We start from the raw sequence: 20,614 nt of genomic DNA, 5'->3' as shown, positions 1-20,614 counted from the left end.
AAACCATAAAAGAAATATTTCAAAAAATGAAATACTCTGTGGTAGAAAACCTTATGACTATTTCAACAACTTTCAGTTTCACTTTAGGTTTCTTTTTTTTCTAAGGTCAAGTAAAATTAAATCTAAATATCTATCAAGTAGCTCCCGTAGTATGGTTTTCTTATTAAATTGTCTATATGTCATTTCTTACATTTGTATGTATATAAAGGATGACTGGAAAGATGGTCACCATTTAATGTTAATAATGGTAATTTCTGGTTGGACGGGAGGGATTTTTATTTCCTTGGTACTATGCTTTTTTCTGCTTCACTTTAGTTCTTAGTAGTGAGATATATCATCCACAAAGTGTCATAATTAAGGCTATTATGAGGTTTAGAAATAAGCCAAAATTTTTAAGGGAATGATATCTTAAAAAGTAGTTTTCAAACAAGCTCTTACTGACCTTATAAAATAGAACAGTAATGGCAGGTAATAAAGTAGAACCTGAATACTATGAGGATCACTCTTCCCTAAATGAAGGTCTACTTTTTTTTTTAATGGCTAATGAAAAACAAGAACTTTTAAAACTTTCTTGCAACAAACTCAACTAAGAAGGTATTAAAAACACCGCACGTTTATTTAAACTGTTAATCTTTATAATGCATTGAATCTTATCACAGGTCAATATCTTCATTCTATTACCTTATTGGGTACATTCATTAGTGTTATATAAACCTTAATTTAAAATTAAAGAATTAAAAGTACAGCTAAGAACACAGTCTTGATCTGCATGAGAGGATTCACCATCATGCAACCTAGTCCCTAATGTAGTTATCTTTTCTGTTTCCTGGGCCTCTCGAGCTTAGACTTGCTTTCATTTCAGAGAAAATAAAGTGGCTCTGCTGAGCTCTACCTCACGAGGGCCCAGCCGCTGCACTATCGGTGTGTGTTGACCCAGTGGTACCTGTCCACCCGGTGCCCAGCAGCAGGCCTGTGACCCTTAGGGATCTTATGCAATGCAGGATAAGCATTTCCTAGGAGACCCATTCGGCCATCCCCCATATTGTTTTTGCGGAGGATATGGAACCAAGATTGAAAGGGCTGTTTCAAGTTTTCAACCTGGGGAGAAAAAAAGAAGAAAAAAAGGAGCATGATGATTTTGTAAACCGATAAGCCACTTCTAAGGATTAAATATAAACCCATAACTTACAGGTTCAACCTTTCAAAAGCATAGGAAATACAAATGAATAGAAATCAAAGTAGATCATTATCTTTGGAAAATTGAGTTGCATTTTAGGGTATGAAGTAAGTCACTTCATATCTTTTAACAAAATTCTTTAGTCCAACCAAGAATTTTAAAAACAAAAAATTTAAAAATTTATTCAAATTAGTATATATTCCTTTGTTCTCTCCTACCTGATCCCCACCTTGCTCAACCCAAAAATATCTAATCACAATCTCTGGGGGTGAGGTCTAGAAACATCCATGTTAAACATCTCAGATGACCAATATAAATGTTTTGCAGACCACACTTTCAAAGGACATTGTTCTAAAAGAATATAGCTGACTACAGATCTGATCCTTAGATTAAGAAGATCTCTCTAAGCGTAAAAATAGAATTAAGGGTGAACATTTTACTACATAATTTTAAACTTTACATATAGAACTAAATATAAACTACATATATAGTTTAGAAAACTAAACAAGCTAGGGGAAAAAAGTTTGCCAGGTTTTATGACAAGGGGTTAAAATATTTCTAACCTTTGAAAAGCCTTTAATAACACATTAGGACCTCAAATGATAAATGGGTGAAGGAGAAAAATTCATAAGACAGTAAGTAACTACAACATTTTGGTACATGGAGTTTTTGTTTTAATGTTTAATTTAATTAATAAAAATGATATTTTTCAATGAGAATACCCCATTTTAGGGAAAATGATAAACACTTTCACATAGAGCTGGTAAGACTACAAACAAAGACATCTTTCTAGAAGGTACTTTGTCCTGTGTTAAGAACTCATAAAATATCCATACACAATGACCCAGTAATTACATGTCGAGAATCAAATCTCTAGAAATAACTTAGAATTCTGACATCTCTGTAAAAATTCACTTTTTTAATATCACAACAATGTGAAAACAACCTAGATGTCTTCTAATAATACATTAGCTAAATAAATTATAAGGGAAGCAAACGATTTACAATGTAAAATATTTAAATTGCTTTAACATGTCAATACATACGTGATTAAGAAAACAAATTTACATACATACAAAGGGTCAGAGATTCTCCCTAAATCAGTGAGCACTCAGCCAAGTAGAGGGTATAAAGAGAGAGAAGGAAGAAAAAAAGACAGAAAAGGTGTTGCCAGAATATTATTATTGTGATTTTAATCTTTATAATCTTTCCATATTTTCCAATTATTTGTTTCTTTGCTTTTACAGTGAGCATACTCTTTTTAGAATTAGAGTAGAAAAAAAAATGTACAGAGAAGAAATGGAGAACACTTTACCTGATAAATACTCTTTGGATTGCTGACCTTAGGAATTATCTGAGGTTCTTTGTTACAACTTTCTTCATCAGAGGAAGTGCCAGAGGAGTAGTCTAACGTGGCTCTATTAACAGCATCACTAATTTGTTGGGATAATTCCCATTCCTCCCGTCTGTCTTTGAAAGAAGCAATTGTAAATGGATGATTTTTCTCACCATACCTAAGTAGGAAAGGAAAATAAAGCATTCATTAGGGATTCAAATTCTCACAGGTTTTATCTCTAATCTTTTCTGGAAACAACACAGTAATTTACAAGAAGAGTTACTTTAAAGAAAAGAAAACAAATTCTGAAAGCTTGTCCAAGATAGTGGAGTAGGAAGACCCTGAGCCTACCTCCTCTCATGGGCACACCAAGATTACAACTATTTAGAGAGCAACTATTGATGAGAGACTGGAATCTAGCAGAAAAGATTTCTACAACTAAAGTTATGGAGAAGGAACCACAATGAGACCAGTAAGAGGGGCAGAGTCATGGTATAGGTCAGACCCATACCCCTGGGTGGGCAACACACAAGTGGGGGGCTAATTACAGTTGTAGAGGTTCTCCCGAGGAAGCAATGGGTCTGAGCCCCACATGGAGCTTCCCAGACCAGGGATCCTGTACCAGGAAGATGAGCCCCCAGAATGCTTGGCTTTGAATGTCAGTGGGGTTTACTTTGGGAAAGTCAGAGGGCTGTGGGAAATAGAGATGCCACTCGTAAAGGGCCCACACAAAATCTCCAGGACCCAGGGAAGAAGCAGTAATTTGAAAGGAGCCTGGGTCAGACCCACCAGCTGATCTTGGAGAGCTTCCTGGAGAGGTAGGGGGCAACTTGAGCTCATCCTGGGGACACAGACACTGGCAGCAACCATTTTGGGGAGTTTGATCTACCACGTGGACATTCGTGCTGGCAAGCGCCATTTTGAAATCCTCCCTCTAGCTTATTAGAACCAGGACCCAGACCTGCCCATCAGCCCTTCAGCACCAGTGCTGAGATGCCTCAGGCCAAGCAACTAGCCAGGTGGGAAAACAACCCCACCTACTAGCAGGCACACGGCCTTAAGACCCCCTGAGCCCACAGCTGCCCCAGGATGCAGCACTGTCCAACAGAGGGCCCAGGGCCTAGCCCCACACACCAGTGCACCAGCACTAGGCCCAGGACCCACACGGCCCTGAAGGCAGAGACCCCAGGACCCAGCTCTGCCTACCAGTGGGAAGGAATTGGCCCTAGGATGCCCTGGATACGGCCCCCCACCACCACCAATGAGCCAGCACCAGCCTAGGGAGGAACCTCACCCACCAGTGGACATCCTCAAGACCCCTGGGCCCTGGCTTCCCAGTCCACCCACCAGCAGGTTAACATCAGCTCCAAGATCACATGGGCCCAGGCCCCACCTACAAACAGGCCAACACTAGCTCTGAGACAACTTGGGTCCCTCAGCCAGCCATTTGGGGATCCAGGCCCACCTACCAGCAAGCCAAAACAAGCTTTGGGACACCTCAGACCCTGTAGCCAGCTATGTCAGGGAGCTGCCCCACCACCCAGCAGGTCTATACCAGCTAACTCTAGGACCCACAGGTCCTGCAGCCAGAAATCTCAGGACTCAGCTCTAGTGAGCCAGTGAGCCAACACTAGCCCCAGCACCCTCTCAACCACAGCCCAACTCACTGGCAGGCCAACACCAGCTCCAGGACACCGTGAACCCCTAAGCCAGCCACCTTGGGATACAGCCCCATTCACCAATGGGCCACCACCAACTCTGAGACACTCCAGAATGCACAACCAGGTATATCAGGAACTGACCCCATCCACCAGCAGGCTGACACTAGAACTGGAAACCTCAGCCCCACAACCACCAAGGCCAGAACCCAGCTCTGCCCATCAGTGAGCCAGCACTAGCCCTGGGACCCCCTTTCTCATGGTTCCACAACCAGTTGCCTCATGACCCAACCATACAACCAGCAGCTGGCAGCCTCCATACAAGGCAGGGCCTGGCAACCAACCAGATTGGGGACCAGCCCCACCTACTAGACCACCAAAAGTAGTCAGTCCACCACAACATAAGGACCCACACAGCCCACATAGAAGGCACCCCTAGAGCATATAGCTCTGGTGACCAGAGGGGAGTGCACTGCTGGGATGCACAGGATGTCTCCTACAAAAGGCTACTTCTCCAAAGCCAGGAAATGTTATCAACCAACCAGATACATAGAAATAAAAACAAATTAGGCAAAATGAGGAAACAGAGGAACATGTTCCAAATGAAGGAATGGGATAAAACCCCAGAAGAAGAATTAAGTGGAGAAAGGTAATCTACCCAATAAAGAGTTGAAGGTAATGATCATAAAGATGAGCAAAGAACTTGGGAGAAGAATGTAGGGAAATAGTGAGAAGTTAAACAAAGAGTTAGAAGATACAGAGAAGAACAAAGCAGAACTGGAGAAATTCACTGAAGTGAAAATACACTAGAAGGAATCAACAGTAGATTAGATGATACAGAGGAACAGATCAGTGAGCTGGAAGATAGAGTAATAGAAATCTCTGAAGCTGAAACAGAAATAAAGAATAAAAAGAAATTAGAATATTTTAAGAGATCTCTGGAACAACACCAAGCATGCTAACATTCACATTATAGGGATTCTAGAAGGAGAAGAGAAAAAGGGTCAGAGAATATATTTGAAGACATGATAGCTGAAAACTTCCCTACCTGGCAGAGGAAACAGATATCCAGGTCCAGGAAACACAGAGAGCCTCAAACAGGATCAACCCAAGGAGGACCATATCAAGATACATTGTAATTAAAATGGCAAAAATTAAAGATAAAGAGAGGATATTAAAAGCAAGGGAAAAGCAACAGGTTGCCTATAAGGAGACTCCCCATAAAGCTATCAGCTGACTTTTCAGCAGAAACTCTGCAGGTCAGAAGGGTGTGTTGCAGTATATTTAAAGTGATGAAATGAAAAACCTATGGCCAAGAATATTCTACTTGGCAAGGCTTACCCTCAGATTTGAAAGAGAGATCAAAATTTTACAGATAAGTAAAACCTAAAAGAGTCCAACATCACCAAAGCAGCTTTACAAGAAATGTTAAAAGGGGCTTCGCTAAGCAAAAAAGAAAAACCACAACTAGAAACATGAAAATTATGAAAGGAAAAAGCTCATTGGTAAAGGCAAAATATACAATAAAGACAGTAAGATCAACCACATACAAAGCTAATAGGAAGGTTAAAAGACAAAAGTAGTAAAATTGCCTAGATCTGCAATAAGTAGTTAAGGGATACACAACACAATTAGATGGAAAATATGATGTAAGAAAACAGTAATCATGAGATGGGAGGAGTAAAAATGCAGGGTTGTTAAAATGCATTTGAAATTAAGAGATGAGAAACTTAAATAATCACATATATAGATTGCTATATATAAACCTCATGGTAACCAAAAATTAAAATCCATAATAGATACACAAAAAACAGAAAGAAATTTGAACATAACACTAAAGATAGTCATCAAATAACAAGGGAAGAGAGAAAAGAAGAAAGGAACAAAATAACTACAAAAACAACACCAAAACAATTAATAAACTGGCTGTAAGTACATACCAATTAATAATTACATTAAATGTAACTGGAATAAACGTTCTAATCAAAAGACATAGAGTGACTGAAGATACAAAAACAGTACTCATATATATGCTGTTTACAAGAAACTCACTTCATATCTAAAGACACACATACACTGAAAGTGAGAGAGCAGGAAAAGATATACCATGTAAATAGAAATGAAAAGAAAGCCAGGGTAGCAATACTTACACCAGACAAAGTAGACTCTAAGACAAAGTAGACTTTAAAACAAAAACTGTAACAAGAGACAAAGAAGGACATTACATAATGATCAAGGGATCAATCCAAGAAGAAGGTATAACAATTGTAAATATATATGCCCCCAACATAGGAGCACCTAAATATGTAAAGTTAATATTAACAGAGATAAAGGGACAATTTGACAGTAACACAATAATAGTAGGGGACTTTAACTCCCCACTTATATCAATGGACAGATCATCCAGACAGAAAATCAAGAGGGAAACATTAGCCTTAAATGACACAGTAGACCAAATGGACCTAACAGATATCTACAGGGCATTCCATCCAAAAGCAGCAGAAAACACATTCTTTTCAAGTGTCCATGGAACATTCTCCAGGACAAATCACATGTTGGCCACAAATCAATTCTCAGTACATTTAAGAAGACTGAAATCATATTGAGCATCTTTTCTGACCACAATGTTACACAACTAGAAATCACTATAAGAAAACTGAAAAAAAAAAAACCCACAACATGTAAAGGCTAAACAATATAAATTAACAACCAATGGATCATTGAAGAAATCAAAGAGGAAATCAAAGAATACCTGGAGACAAATGAAAACAAAAACACAATGATCCAAAAATCTATGGGATGCAGCAAAAGTAGTTCTAAGAGGGAAGTTTATAGTGATACAAGCCTACCTTGTGAAACAAAAGTCTCAAACAGCCAAACCTTACGCCTAAAGAAACTAGAAGAAGACAAATAAAGTCCAAAGTTGGTAGAAGGAAATAAATTATAAATATCAGAGCAGAAATGAAATAGAGACAAAAAACAAACAAAAAAATAAATCAATGAAACTAAGAGGTGGTTCTTTGAAAAGATAAACAAAATTGATAAACCTTTAGCCAGACTCATCAAGAGAAAAACAGAGGGCCCAAATCAGTAAAATCAGAAATAAAAAAGAAGTTACAAACAATAAAAAGATCACAAGAGATTACTATGAATAATCATATGCAAATAAAATGGACAACCGAGAAGAAATGGACAAATTCCTAGAACTGTACAATCTCCCAAGACTGAACCAGGCTGAAAGAGAAAACATGAACAGACCAATTACCAGTAATGAAATTGAATTAATAATGGGAGAAAAAAGAAAAGAAACTCCCAACAAACAAAATTCCAGGACCAGACAGCTTTACAGGTGAGTTCTAGCAAACATTTAGAGAAGAGTGAACACCTATCCTTCTCAAAATCTTCCAATAAATTGCAGAGGAAGAAAGACTTCCAAACTCATTCTATGAGGCCACATCACCCTGATACCAAAACCAGACAAATATATCACAGAAAAAAATTACAGGTCAGTATCGTTGATGAACATAGATGCAAAAATCCTCAACAAAATACTAGCAAACAGAATCCAAGAGCACATTAAAAGGATCATACACCATGATCAAGTGGGGTTTATCCCAGGAATGCAAGGATTCTTCAATATACGCAAATCAATCAATGTAATACACCATATTAACAAGTTGAAGGAGAAAAACCATATGATCATCTCAATAGATGCAGAGAAAGCTTTTGACAAAATTCAACACCCATTTATGATAAAAACCCTGCAGAAAGTAGGTATAGAGGGATCTTTCCTCAACATAATAAAGGCCATATATGACAAACCCACAGCCAACATTGTCCTCAATGGTGAAAAACTGAAACCATTTCCACTAAGATCAGGAACAAGACAAGGCTGCCCACTCTCACCACTCTTATTCAACATAGTTTTGGAAGTTTTAGCCACAGCAATCAAAGAAGAAAAGGAAATAAAAGGAATCCAAATTGGAAAAGAAGAAGTAAAGCTGTCACTGTTTGCAGATGACATGATACTATACATAGAGAATCCTAAAGATGCTACCGAAAAACTACTAGAGCTAATCAATGAATTTGGTAAAGTAGCAGGATATAAAATTAATGTACAGAAATCTCTGGCATTCCTGTACACTAATGATGAAAAATCTGAAAATGAAATCAAGAAAACACTCCCATTTACCATCGCAACAAAAAGAATAAAATATCTAGGAATAAACCTACCTAAGGAGACAAAAGACCTGTATGCAGAAAACTATAAGACACTGATGAAAGAAATTAAAGATGATACAAATAGATGGAGAGATATACCATGCTCCTGGATTGGAAGAATCAATATTGTGAAAATGACTCTACTACCGAAAGCAATCTACAGATTCAATGCAATCCCTATCAAACTACCAATGGCATTTTTCACAGAACTAGAACAAAAAATTTCAAAATTTGTTTGGAAAAACAAAAGGCCCCGAATAGCTAAAGCAATCTTGAGAACGAAAAACGGAGCTGGAGGAATCAGGCTCCCTGACTTCAGACTATACTACAAAGCTACAGTAATTAAGACAGTCTGGTACTGGCATAAAAACAGAAAGATAGATCAGTGGATCAGGATAGAAAGCCCAGAGATAAACCCACGCACATATGGCCAACTTATCTTTGATAAAGGAGGCAGGAATGTACAGTGTAGAAAGGACAGCCTCTTCAATAAGTGGTGCTGGGAAAACTGGACAGGGACATGTAAAAGTTTGAGATTAGATCATTCCCTAGCACCATACACAAAAATAAGCTCAAAATGGATTAAAGACTTAAATGTAAGGCCAGAAACTATCAAACTCTTAGAGGAAAACATAGGTAGAACACTCTATGACATAAATCACAGCAAGATCCTTTTGGACCCACCTCCTAGAGAAATGGAAATAAAAACAAAGATAAACAAATGGGACCTAATGAAACTTCAAAGCTTTTGCACAGCAAAGGAAACCATAAACAAGACCAAAAGACAACCCTCAGAATGGGAGAAAATATTTGCAAATGAAGCAACTGACAAAGGATTAATCTCCAAAATTTATAAACAGCTCATGCAGCTCAATAGCAAAAAAACAGACAACCCAATCCAAAAATGGGCAGAAGACTTAAATAGGCATTTCTCCAAAGAAGATATACAGACTGCCAACAAACACATGAAAGAATGCTCAACATCATTAATCATTAGAGAAATGCAAATCAAAACTACAGTGAGGTATCATCTCACACCAGTCAGAATGGCCATCATCAAGAAATCTAGAAACAATAAATGCTGGAGAGGGTGTGGAGAAAAGGGAACACTCTTGCACTGCTGGTGGGAATGTGAATTGGTACAGCCACTATGGAGAACGGTATGGAGGTTCCTTAAAAAACTACAAATAGAACTACCATATGACCCAGCAATCCCACTACTGGGCATATACCCTGAGAAAACCATAATTCAAAAAGAGACATGTACCAAAATGTTCATTGCAGCTCTATTCACAATAGCCCGGAGCTGGAAACAACCTAAGTGTCCATCATCGGATGAATGGATAAAGAAGATGTGGCACATATATACAATGGAATATTACTCAGCCATAAAAAGAAACGAAACTGAGCTATTTGTAATGAGGTGGATAGACCTAGAGTCTGTCATACAGAGTGAAGTTAGTCAGAAAGAGAAAGACAAATACCGTATGCTAACACATATATACGGAATTTAAAAAAAAAATGTCATGAAGAACCTAGGGGCAAAACGGGAATGAAGACGCAGACCTACTTGAGAATGGACTTGAGGATATGGGGAGGGGGAAGGGTGGGCTGTGACAAGGCGAAAGAGAGGCATGGACATGTATACACTACCAAACGTAAGGTAGATAGATAGTGGGAAGCAGCCGCAGAGCACAGGGAGATCAGCTCGGTGCTTTGTGACCGCCTGGAGGGGTGGGATGGGGAGGGTGGGAGGGAGGGAGATGCATGAGGGAAGGGATGTGGGAACAGATGTATATGTATGACTGATTCACTTTGTTATAAAGCAGAAACTAATTAAAAAAATAAATAAATAAACTTAAAAAAAAAAAATAGCTACAGCTAATATCAAACATTCCTTTTAAAACCAGGAATAAGAATGGATGTCCATTATTACCAGTTCTATTCTACATTATCCCAGAAACCCAAACCAATGAAAAAAAAAAAAAAAAAAAGAAAACTGAAAAAAAAAAAACCCACAACATGTAAAGGCTAAACAATATAAATTAACAACCAATGGATCATTGAAGAAATCAAAGAGGAAATCAAAGAATACCTGGAGACAAATGAAAACAAAAACACAATGATCCAAAAATCTATGGGATGCAGCAAAAGTAGTTCTAAGAGGGAAGTTTATAGTGATACAAGCCTACCTTGTGAAACAAAAGTCTCAAACAGCCAAACCTTACGCCTAAAGAAACTAGAAGAAGACAAATAAAGTCCAAAGTTGGTAGAAGGAAATAAATTATAAATATCAGAGCAGAAATGAAATAGAGACAAAAAACAAACAAAAAAATAAATCAATGAAACTAAGAGGTGGTTCTTTGAAAAGATAAACAAAATTGATAAACCTTTAGCCAGACTCATCAAGAGAAAAACAGAGGGCCCAAATCAGTAAAATCAGAAATAAAAAAGAAGTTACAAACAATAAAAAGATCACAAGAGATTACTATGAATAATCATATGCAAATAAAATGGACAACCGAGAAGAAATGGACAAATTCCTAGAACTGTACAATCTCCCAAGACTGAACCAGGCTGAAAGAGAAAACATGAACAGACCAATTACCAGTAATGAAATTGAATTAATAATGGGAGAAAAAAGAAAAGAAACTCCCAACAAACAAAATTCCAGGACCAGACAGCTTTACAGGTGAGTTCTAGCAAACATTTAGAGAAGAGTGAACACCTATCCTTCTCAAAATCTTCCAATAAATTGCAGAGGAAGAAAGACTTCCAAACTCATTCTATGAGGCCACATCACCCTGATACCAAAACCAGACAAATATATCACAGAAAAAAATTACAGGTCAGTATCGTTGATGAACATAGATGCAAAAATCCTCAACAAAATACTAGCAAACAGAATCCAAGAGCACATTAAAAGGATCATACACCATGTCAAGTGGGATTTATCCCAGGAATGCAAGGATGGTTCAATAACCAAAAATCAATGCAATACATCACATTACAAGTTGAATAAAAGATCCTATTATCATCTCAATAGATGCACAAAAATCTTTCGACACTATTCAACATTCATTTATAATAAAAACTCTCCACAAAGTGGGTATAGAGGGAACATCTCTCAACATAACAAAGGCCATATATGGTAAGTCCACAGCTAACATCATACTCATCATAAAAAGCTGACAGCATTTCCTCTAAGATCAGAACAAGACAAAGATACCAACTCTCACCTCTTTTATTCAACATAGTATTCAAAACTCTAGACAGAGCAATCTGACAAGAAAAAGAAAAGGAATCCAAATTGGAAAGGAAGAAGTAAAACTGTCACTGTCTGCAGATGACACGATAGTATACATAGAAAATCCTAAAGATGCCACCAGAAAATAATTTGGTAAAATTGCAGAATACAAAACTATTATACAGAAATTTTTTGCAGAAATCTGTTACATTTCCACACACTAACAATGAACTATCAGAAAGAAATTAAGAAAACAATCTTATTTACCATCACATCAAAAAGAATAAAATACCTAAGAATAAATATAACTAAGGAGGTAAAAAGACCTGTACTCAGAAATTTATAAAATACTGATGAAAGAAACTGAAGACAAAAACAGATGGAAAGACATACCATGTTCATGGATTGGAAGAATTAATATTGTTAAGATAACCATACAACCCAAGGCGATCTACAGATTCAGTGCCATCCCTATCAAAATACTAATGGCATTTTTCACAGAACTATAGCAAATAATTCTAAGATTTGTATGAAAACACAAAAGACCCCAAATAGCCAAAGCAATCTTGAGAAAGAACAGAGCAGGAGGTATCAAGCTCCCGCACTTCAGCCTACACTACAAAACTCTGGTAATCAAAACAGTATGATACTGGAACAAAAATAGACACATAGATCAGTGGAAGAGAATAGAGAGCCCAGAAATAAACCCATGCACCTATGGTTAATTAATCTATGACAGAGAGGCAAGAATATACAACGGGGAAAAGATAATCTCTTCAATAAGTGGTGCTGGGACAACAGGGCAGCTACAAGTAGACAATGAAATTAGAACAGTTTCTCACACATATAAACAATAAACTCAAAATGGATTAAAGACCTATATGTAAGACTACAAACCATATAAACTCCTAGATGAAAACATAGGCAGAAACCTGTTATAAATTGTAGTAATATTTTTTTTGGATCTGTCACCTAAGGCAAAGAAAACAAAAACAAAAATAAACAAATGGGACCCAATTAAACTCAAAGTCTTTTGCACAGCAAAGGAAACCATCAAAAAAGCAAAAAGATAACCTACTGAATGAAGAAAATATTTGCAAATAACATAACTGACAAGGGATTAACATCCACAATATACAACTCAATATGAAAACAACAAACAAACAACCCAGTCAAAAAATGGACAGACAGGATTGGTTCAAGATGTCAGAGTAATAGGACATGCTCACACTCCCTCTTGTGAGAGCACCAGAATAACAACTAAGTGCTGAACAATCACTGACAGGAAGACACTGGAACTCACTAAAAAAGATACCCCACATTTAAAGACAAAGGAGAAGCCACAGTGACATGGTAAGAGGGGTGCAATCACAATAAAATTAAATCACATAACTGCTAGGAAGGTGACTCACAAACTGAAGAACACTTATACCTCAGAAGTCCACCCACTGGAGTGAAGGTTGTGAGCCCCACATCAGGCTTCCCAACCTCGGCATCTGGCAACAGGAGGAGGAATTCCTAGAGAATCAGATTTTGAAGGCTAGAGGGATTTGATTGCAGGACTTTGACAGGACTGGAGGAAACAGAGACTCCACTCTTGGAGGGCACACAGAAAGTAGCAGGCACATCGGGACCCAGGAGAAGGAGCAGTGACCCCATAGGAGACTGAACAAGACCTATCTGTTAGTGTTGGGGGGTCTCCTGCAGAGGCGGGGGGTGTCTGTGTCTCTCCGTGAGGACAAGGACACTGGCAGCAGAAGTTCTAGGAAGTACTCCTTGGTGTGAGCCCTCCAGAGTCTGCAATTAGCATCACCAAACAGCCCAGGTAGGCTCCACTGCTGGGGCACCTCAGGCCAAACAACCAAAAGGAAGGGAACCCAGCCCCACCCATCAGCAGACAAGCAGATTAAAGTTTTACTGAGCTCTGCCCACCAGAGAACCACCCAGCTCTACCCACCACCAGTCCCTCCCATCAGGAAACTTCACAAGCCTCTTAGATAGTCTCATCCACCAGAGGGCAGACAGCAGAAGCAAGAAGAACTACAATCCCGCAGCCTGTGGAACAAAAACCACATTCACAGAAAGACAGACAAGATGAAAAGGCAGAGGGCTATGTACCAGATGAAGGAACAAGATAAAACCCCAGAAAAACAAATAAATGAAGAGGAGATAGGCAACATTCCAGAAAAAGAATTCAGAATAATGGTAGTGAAGATGATCCAGGACCTCGGAAAAAGAATAGAGGCAAAGATCGAGAAGATGCAAGAAATGTTTAACAAAGACCTAGAAAAATTAAAGAACACACAAACAGAGAGGACCAATACAATAACTGAAAATAAAAATACACTAGAAGGAATCAATAGCAGAATAACTTAGGCAGAAAAATGGATAAGTGACCTGGAAGACAGAATGGTGGAATTCACTGCTGCGAAAGAGAATAAAGAAAAAACAATGAAAAGAAATGAAGACAGCCTAAGAGACCTCTGGGACAACATTAAATGCAAAAACATTGGCATTATAGGGATCCCAGAAGGAGAAGAGAGAGAGAAAGAACCCTAGAAAATATTTGAAGAGATTATAGTCAAAAACCTCCCCAACATGGGAAGGGAAATAGCCACCCAAGTCCAGGAAGCGCAGAGAGTGCCATACAGGAAAAACCCAAGGAGAAACGAACGTGCCGAGGCACATAGTAATCAAATTGGCAAAAATTGAAGACAAAGAAAAATTATCAAAAGCAGCAAGAGAAAAAGGACAAATAACATACAAGGGAACTCCCATAAGGTTAATGGCTGATTTCTCAGCAGAAACTCTACAAGCCAGAAGGGAGTGGCATGACATATTTAAAGTGATGAAAGGGAAGAACCTACAACCAAGATTTCTCTACCCGGCAAGGATCTCATTCAGATTCGATGGAGAAATCAAAAGCTTTACAGACAAGCAAAAGCGAAGAGAATTCAGCATCACCAAACCAGCTCTACAGCAAATGCTAAAGGAATTTCTCTAAGTGGGAAACAAAACACAAGAAGAGGACCTACAAAAACAAACCCAAAACAATTAAGAAAATGCTCATAAGAACATACATATCGATAATTACCTTAAACGTGAATGGATTAAATGCTCCAACCAAAAGACACAGGCTTGCTGAATGGATACAAAAACAAGACCCATATATATGCTGTCTACAAGAGACACACCTCAGACCTAGGGACACATACAGACTGAAAGTGAGGGGATGGAAAAAGATATTCCATGCAAATGGATATCAAAAGAAAGCTGGAGTAGCAATATTCATATCAGATAAAGTAGACTTTAAAATAAAGAATGTTACAAGAGACAAGGAAGGACACTACATAATGATCAAGAGATCAATCCAAGAAGAAGCTATAACAATTATGAATATATATGCACCCAACATAGGAGCACCTCAATACATAAGGCAACTGCTAACAGCTCTAAAAGAGGAAATCAACAGTAACACAATAATAGTGGGGGACTTTAACACCTCACTTACACCAATGGACAGATCATCCAAACAGAAAATTAATAAGGAAACACAAGCTTTAAATGACACAATAGACCACATAGATTTAATTTATATATATCGGACATTCCATCCAAAAACTGCAGATTACACATTCTTCTCAAGTGTGCATGGAACATTCTCCAGGATAGATAACATCTTGGGTCACAAATCAAGCCTCAGTAAATTTAAGAAAATTGAAATCATATCAAGCATCTTTTCTGATCATAACACTATGAGATTAGAAATCAATTACAGGGGAAAAAACATAAAACACACACACACATGGAGGCTAAACACTATATTACTAAATAGCCAAGAGGTCACTGGAGAAATCAAAGAGGAAATTAAAAAATACCTAGAGACAAATGACAGTGAAAACATGATGATCCGAAACCTATGGGATGCAGCAAAAGGAATTCTAAGAGGGAAGTTTATAGCAATACAATTCTACCTCAAGAAACAACAAACATCTCAAATACACAATCTAACATTACACCTAAAGGAACTACAGAAAGAAGAACAAAAAAACCTAATGTTAATAGAAGTAAAGAAATCATAAATATCAGAGCAGAAAAAAATGTAAAGAGACAAGGAAAGCAATAGCAAGGATCAATAAATCTAAAAGCTGGTTCTTTGAGAAGATAAACAAGATTGATAAACCATTAGCCAGACTCATCAAGAAAAAGAGGGAGAGGACTCAAATCAATAAAATTAGAAATGGACAATAAGTTACAACAGACACCCTAGAAATACAAAGCATCGTAAGAGACTGTTACAAGCAACTCTATGCGAATAAAATGGACAACCTGGAAGAAATGGACAAATTCTTAGAAAGGTATAACCTTCCAAGACTGAGCCAGGAAGAAATAGAAAATATGAACAGACCAATCACAAGTAATGAAATTGAAACTGTGATTAAAAATCTCCCAACAAACAAAAGTACATGACCAGATGGCTTTACAGGTGAATTCTATCAAACATTTAGAGAAGAGCTAACACCCATCCTTCTCAAACTCTTCCAAAAAATTGCAGAGGAAGGAACACTCCCAAACTCATTCTGTGAGGCCAACACCACCCTGATACCAAGACCAGATAAAGATACTACAAAGAAAGAAAATTACAGACCAATATCACTGATGAACATAGATGCAAAAATCCTCAACAAAATACTAGCAAACAGAATCCAACAACACATTAAAAGGATCATAGACTACAATCAAGTGGGATTTATCCCAGGGATGCAAGGATTCTTCAATATACGCATTATCAATCAATGTGATACACCATATTAACAAACTGAAGAAGAAAAACCATATGATCATCTCAATAGATGCAGAAAAAGCTTTTGACAAAATTCAACACCCAGTTATCATAAAATCTCTCCAGAAAGTGGGCAGAGGGAACCTACCTCAACATAATAAAAGCCATATATGACAAACCCACAGCAAACATCATTCTCAATGGTGAAAAACTGAAAGCATTTCCTCTAAAATCAGGAACAAGACAAGGAGGTCCACTCTCACCACTATTATTCAACATAAAGTCCTAGCCACGGCAATCAGAGAATACAAATTGGAAAAGAAGTAAAACTGTCACTGTTTGCAGGTGACATGATACTATACATAGAGAATCCTAAAGATGCCACCAGAAAACTACTAGAGCTAATCAATGAATTTGGTTAAACTGAAGGATACAAAATTAATGCACAGAAATCTCTTGCATTCCTATACACTAATGATGAAAAATATGAAAGAGAAATTAAGGAAACATTCCCATTTACCATTGCAACAAAAAGAATAAAATACCTAGGCATAAACCTACCTAGGGAGATAAAAGACCTGTATGCAGAAAACTATGACACTGATGAAAGAAATTAAAGATGATACCAACAGATGGAGAGATATACCATGTTCTTGGATCAGAAGAATCAGTATTGTGAAAATGACTATACTACCCAAAGCAACCTACAGATTCAATGCAATCCCTACCAAGTTACCAATGGCATTTTTTATAGAAGTAGAACAAAAAACCTTAAAATTTGTATGGAGACACAAAAGACCCCGAATAGCCAAAGCAGTCTTGAGGGAAAAAAAACGGAGCTGGAGGAATCAGACTCCCTGACTTCAGATTATACTACGAAGCTACAGTAATCAAGACAATACGGTACTGGCACCAAAACAGAAATATAGATCAATGGAACAGGATAGAAAGCCCAGAGATAAACCCACACACCTGTGTTCCACTAATCTATGACAAAGGAAGCAAGGATATACAACGCAGAAAAGACAGTCTCTTCAATAAGTGGTGTGGGGGAAACTGGACAGCTACATGTAAAAGAATGAAATTACAACAGTCCCTAACACCAAACACAAAAATAAACTCAAAATGGTTTAGAGACCTAAATGTAAGACAGGATACTATAAAACCCTTGGACGAAAACATAGGAAGAACACTCTTTCACACTATATAGATGCAAAAATAAATTGTGGGTGGGAATGAAAATTGATACAGCCACTATGGAGAACAGTAAGGAGGTTCCTTAAAAAACTAAAAATTGAATTACCATATGACTCAGCAATCCCACTGCTGGACATATACCCAGAGAAAACCATAATTCAAAAAGACACATGCACCCCAATGTTCATTGCAGCGCTATTTACAATAGCCAGGACATGGAAGCAACCTAAATGCCCATCAACACGTGAATGGATAAAGAAGTGGTACATATATACCATGGAATATTAGTCAGCCATAAAAAGAACGAAATTGAGTCATTTGCAGAGATGTGGATGGATCTAGAGACTGTCACACAGAGTGAAGTAAGTCAGAAAGAGAAAAACAAATATCGTATATTAACTCATATATGTGGAACCTAGAAAAATGGTACAGATGAACCAGTTTGCAGGGCAGAAATTGAGACACAGATGTAGAGAACAAACATATGGACACCAAGGGGGGACAGTGGGGGGGGTGATGAATTGGGTGATTGGGATTGACATATATACACTAATAAGTATAAAATGGATAACTAATAAGAACCTGCTATATAAAAAAACAAAATAAAATTCAAAAAAAATGTGCAGAACACCTGAATAGACATTTTTCCAAAGAAATGGACATACAAATGGCTAACAGGCACATGAAGAGATGCTCAACATCTTACATTATTAGAGAAATGCAAATCAAAACAATGAGACATCACCTCACACCTGTCAGTATGGCTATCATCAAAATGTCTAAAAATACGAAATGTGGCGAGAACATGGAGAAAATGGAACCCTTGTACACTATCGGTGGCAATGTAAATTGGTGCAGTCACTATGGCAAACAGTATGGAGGTTCCTCAAACTAAAAGTAGGATTACCATATGATCCAGCAATATATATCCTAGGTATATATCCAGGAAAAAAACACTCCTGGGTACATATCCAGAAAATTTGAAAAGATGCAGGCACCCCAATGTTCAGGGCAGGACTATTTACAATAGCTAAGACATGGAAGCAACCCAAGTGTCCATCAACAGATGAATGGATAAAGAAGACGTGGCATATATATATATATACAACTGAGTACTACTCAGCCATAAAAAAGAATGAAATTCTGCCATTTACAGCAATGTGGATGGACCTAGAGAGTATTATGCTTAGTGAACTAAGTCAGACAGAGAAAGTCAAGTACTGTACGATATCATTTATATGTGGCATCTAAAAATTAAAACATATGTATATAGCAAAACAGAAACAGACTCAGCAGACATAGAGAACAAACTAGTGGTTACCAGCAGGACAAAGGTAAGTGGGGAGGGGAAAGATAGGGGTAGGTACAAACTACTATGTATAAAATAAATAAGCTACAAGAATATAGTACAGCACAGGGAATATAGCCAATGTTTTATAATAAATTTAAATGGGGTATAATCTGTAAAATCTTTGAATTACTATGTTGTATACCTGAAACTAATATAATTTTGTAAATCAACTATACTTCAATTTTAAAAAAATACAAATTGAAATGGCTTGACAGCAAATCACATTGAGAGACATTATGACCTTCAGCTACTAATACTGTCATAATTGGCAGGGGTCAAGAATTCAGTAAAAGCTTTCTAGGAATTAACTAAGATAAAGTCAGACTACTTTCTTTCGATTCAACTGATGGACTGAATTGCTGATGGTAAATAACTCCTCTTCCCCCTTGATACTGCCTATAATACTTGGACATTATAATCTACAGTTGGCAATATGATGCAGTGATCAAAGTCAAATTTCAAATACTATGCAAAAATCTTTGTGCTTCCCACTCCATCCACCCTAATTGGGAAGTCTGTGTTGTCTGATATAGTTTGCATCTAGTCTTAGCCACCCTGTGCCCTCCCTGCTAATCCAGGGCTTTGGAGCATCACCTTTCACAAAGGTGCATAGAGCTGACTAAATACCCTAAGGTTTCTAAGGGTCACAGAGCACACAAACTAACTCTAATGAGATTACTCACCTACAGCACACTTCAAAGGGATCTACCCATATGGTCATCTCCTTCGGAAGCCCCAGGTGAGAAAAATCCACATTACTTTCAGCACAAGCCCTTTCCAGAATAGGATCTTTATTCTGATTATTGTTTATCCTGATACACCTTTAAAAACAAGGAAAGGGAAACAAAGATGTGGTGACAGGTACTTTAGCTGGAGAAGCATGTTGTAAGCAAGAAACTCCAATACACACAGCTCCCACCTCACTCCCATCTTTCCTCAACTCCTTGGCCACCCTCCAGTTTTACAGGAAGAGTAAAATACCGACTTTTTACACAGCAACTCAGAACATGGATTCCATTACTAAGTCACACCAAAGGTTCACTGTATAACCTTCAGGGTAAACACAAGTTAGAAATTGTTTAATCCACCTCACATAAAGAGGTTTGTTCTATAATTTTTGACTTGTACTATCATCTACCACATCTCTTTTTTTCAAGTCCAAGTTCAAACAAATAAATTTGAGCCCATAAAATTTTCATTACTTAAAGGCTGCCAACAAAATCATTGCAGGTGGTTACTGCTGACTTCTTACTTCCCTTTGCCATGCATATCAACTCTCACCTGAAGGCTTGCCCTTTAGATGGGTGATCAGAGTGCCAGTGGCTTCTGTATGTTTCAAACAAGATCGTCATCAACTTTTCTGCAAAGTCTTCTATCTGTTGTTTACTCAATTTATCATGTTTTTTTGCTAATCTTGTGACAAAGAAGACTGTTGTTGCTATTTCATCTCTCATGATTCAAGAAGAGTCGACGAGTAGGTCTGCAGCCATTAAAAGGAGGCAAGAAGAAATTAAACAGAAACAAGGGTCTAACTTATTATCAACATGTAATTGCCATTTGGAAAATTTACATACCTTAAATTTAAAACAGAAGTCACTTGTTTGTCTTTAATGAACTAGAAGAAAGCACATCAATACTATCAGT

General features: G+C 37.6%; 1 protein-coding gene across 1 annotated transcript; it reads right to left on the bottom strand.

The window, feature by feature from the left end:
• Positions 1–762: 762 nt before the first annotated feature.
• Positions 763–20,424, bottom strand: BTG4 (BTG anti-proliferation factor 4; the record flags this gene model as incomplete). Its single annotated transcript, XM_081239462.1, has 4 exons — positions 763–1,098; positions 2,493–2,691; positions 19,654–19,791; positions 20,252–20,424. The coding sequence occupies 4 exons, from the start codon at positions 20,422–20,424 to the stop codon at positions 916–918; spliced, it is 693 nt and encodes a 230-aa protein (XP_081095588.1). The 3' UTR covers positions 763–915.
• Between the last annotated feature and the right edge of the window lie 190 nt (positions 20,425–20,614).

The sequence above is a fragment of the Mesoplodon bidens genome (genome assembly GCF_964165515.1).
Source record: "Mesoplodon bidens genome assembly, chromosome: 7".
NCBI classification, from domain to species: Eukaryota; Metazoa; Chordata; class Mammalia; order Artiodactyla; family Ziphiidae; genus Mesoplodon; species Mesoplodon bidens.
Note: the sequence above shows the minus strand (reverse complement) of the source record. Positions and strands in the feature narration are given on the sequence as shown.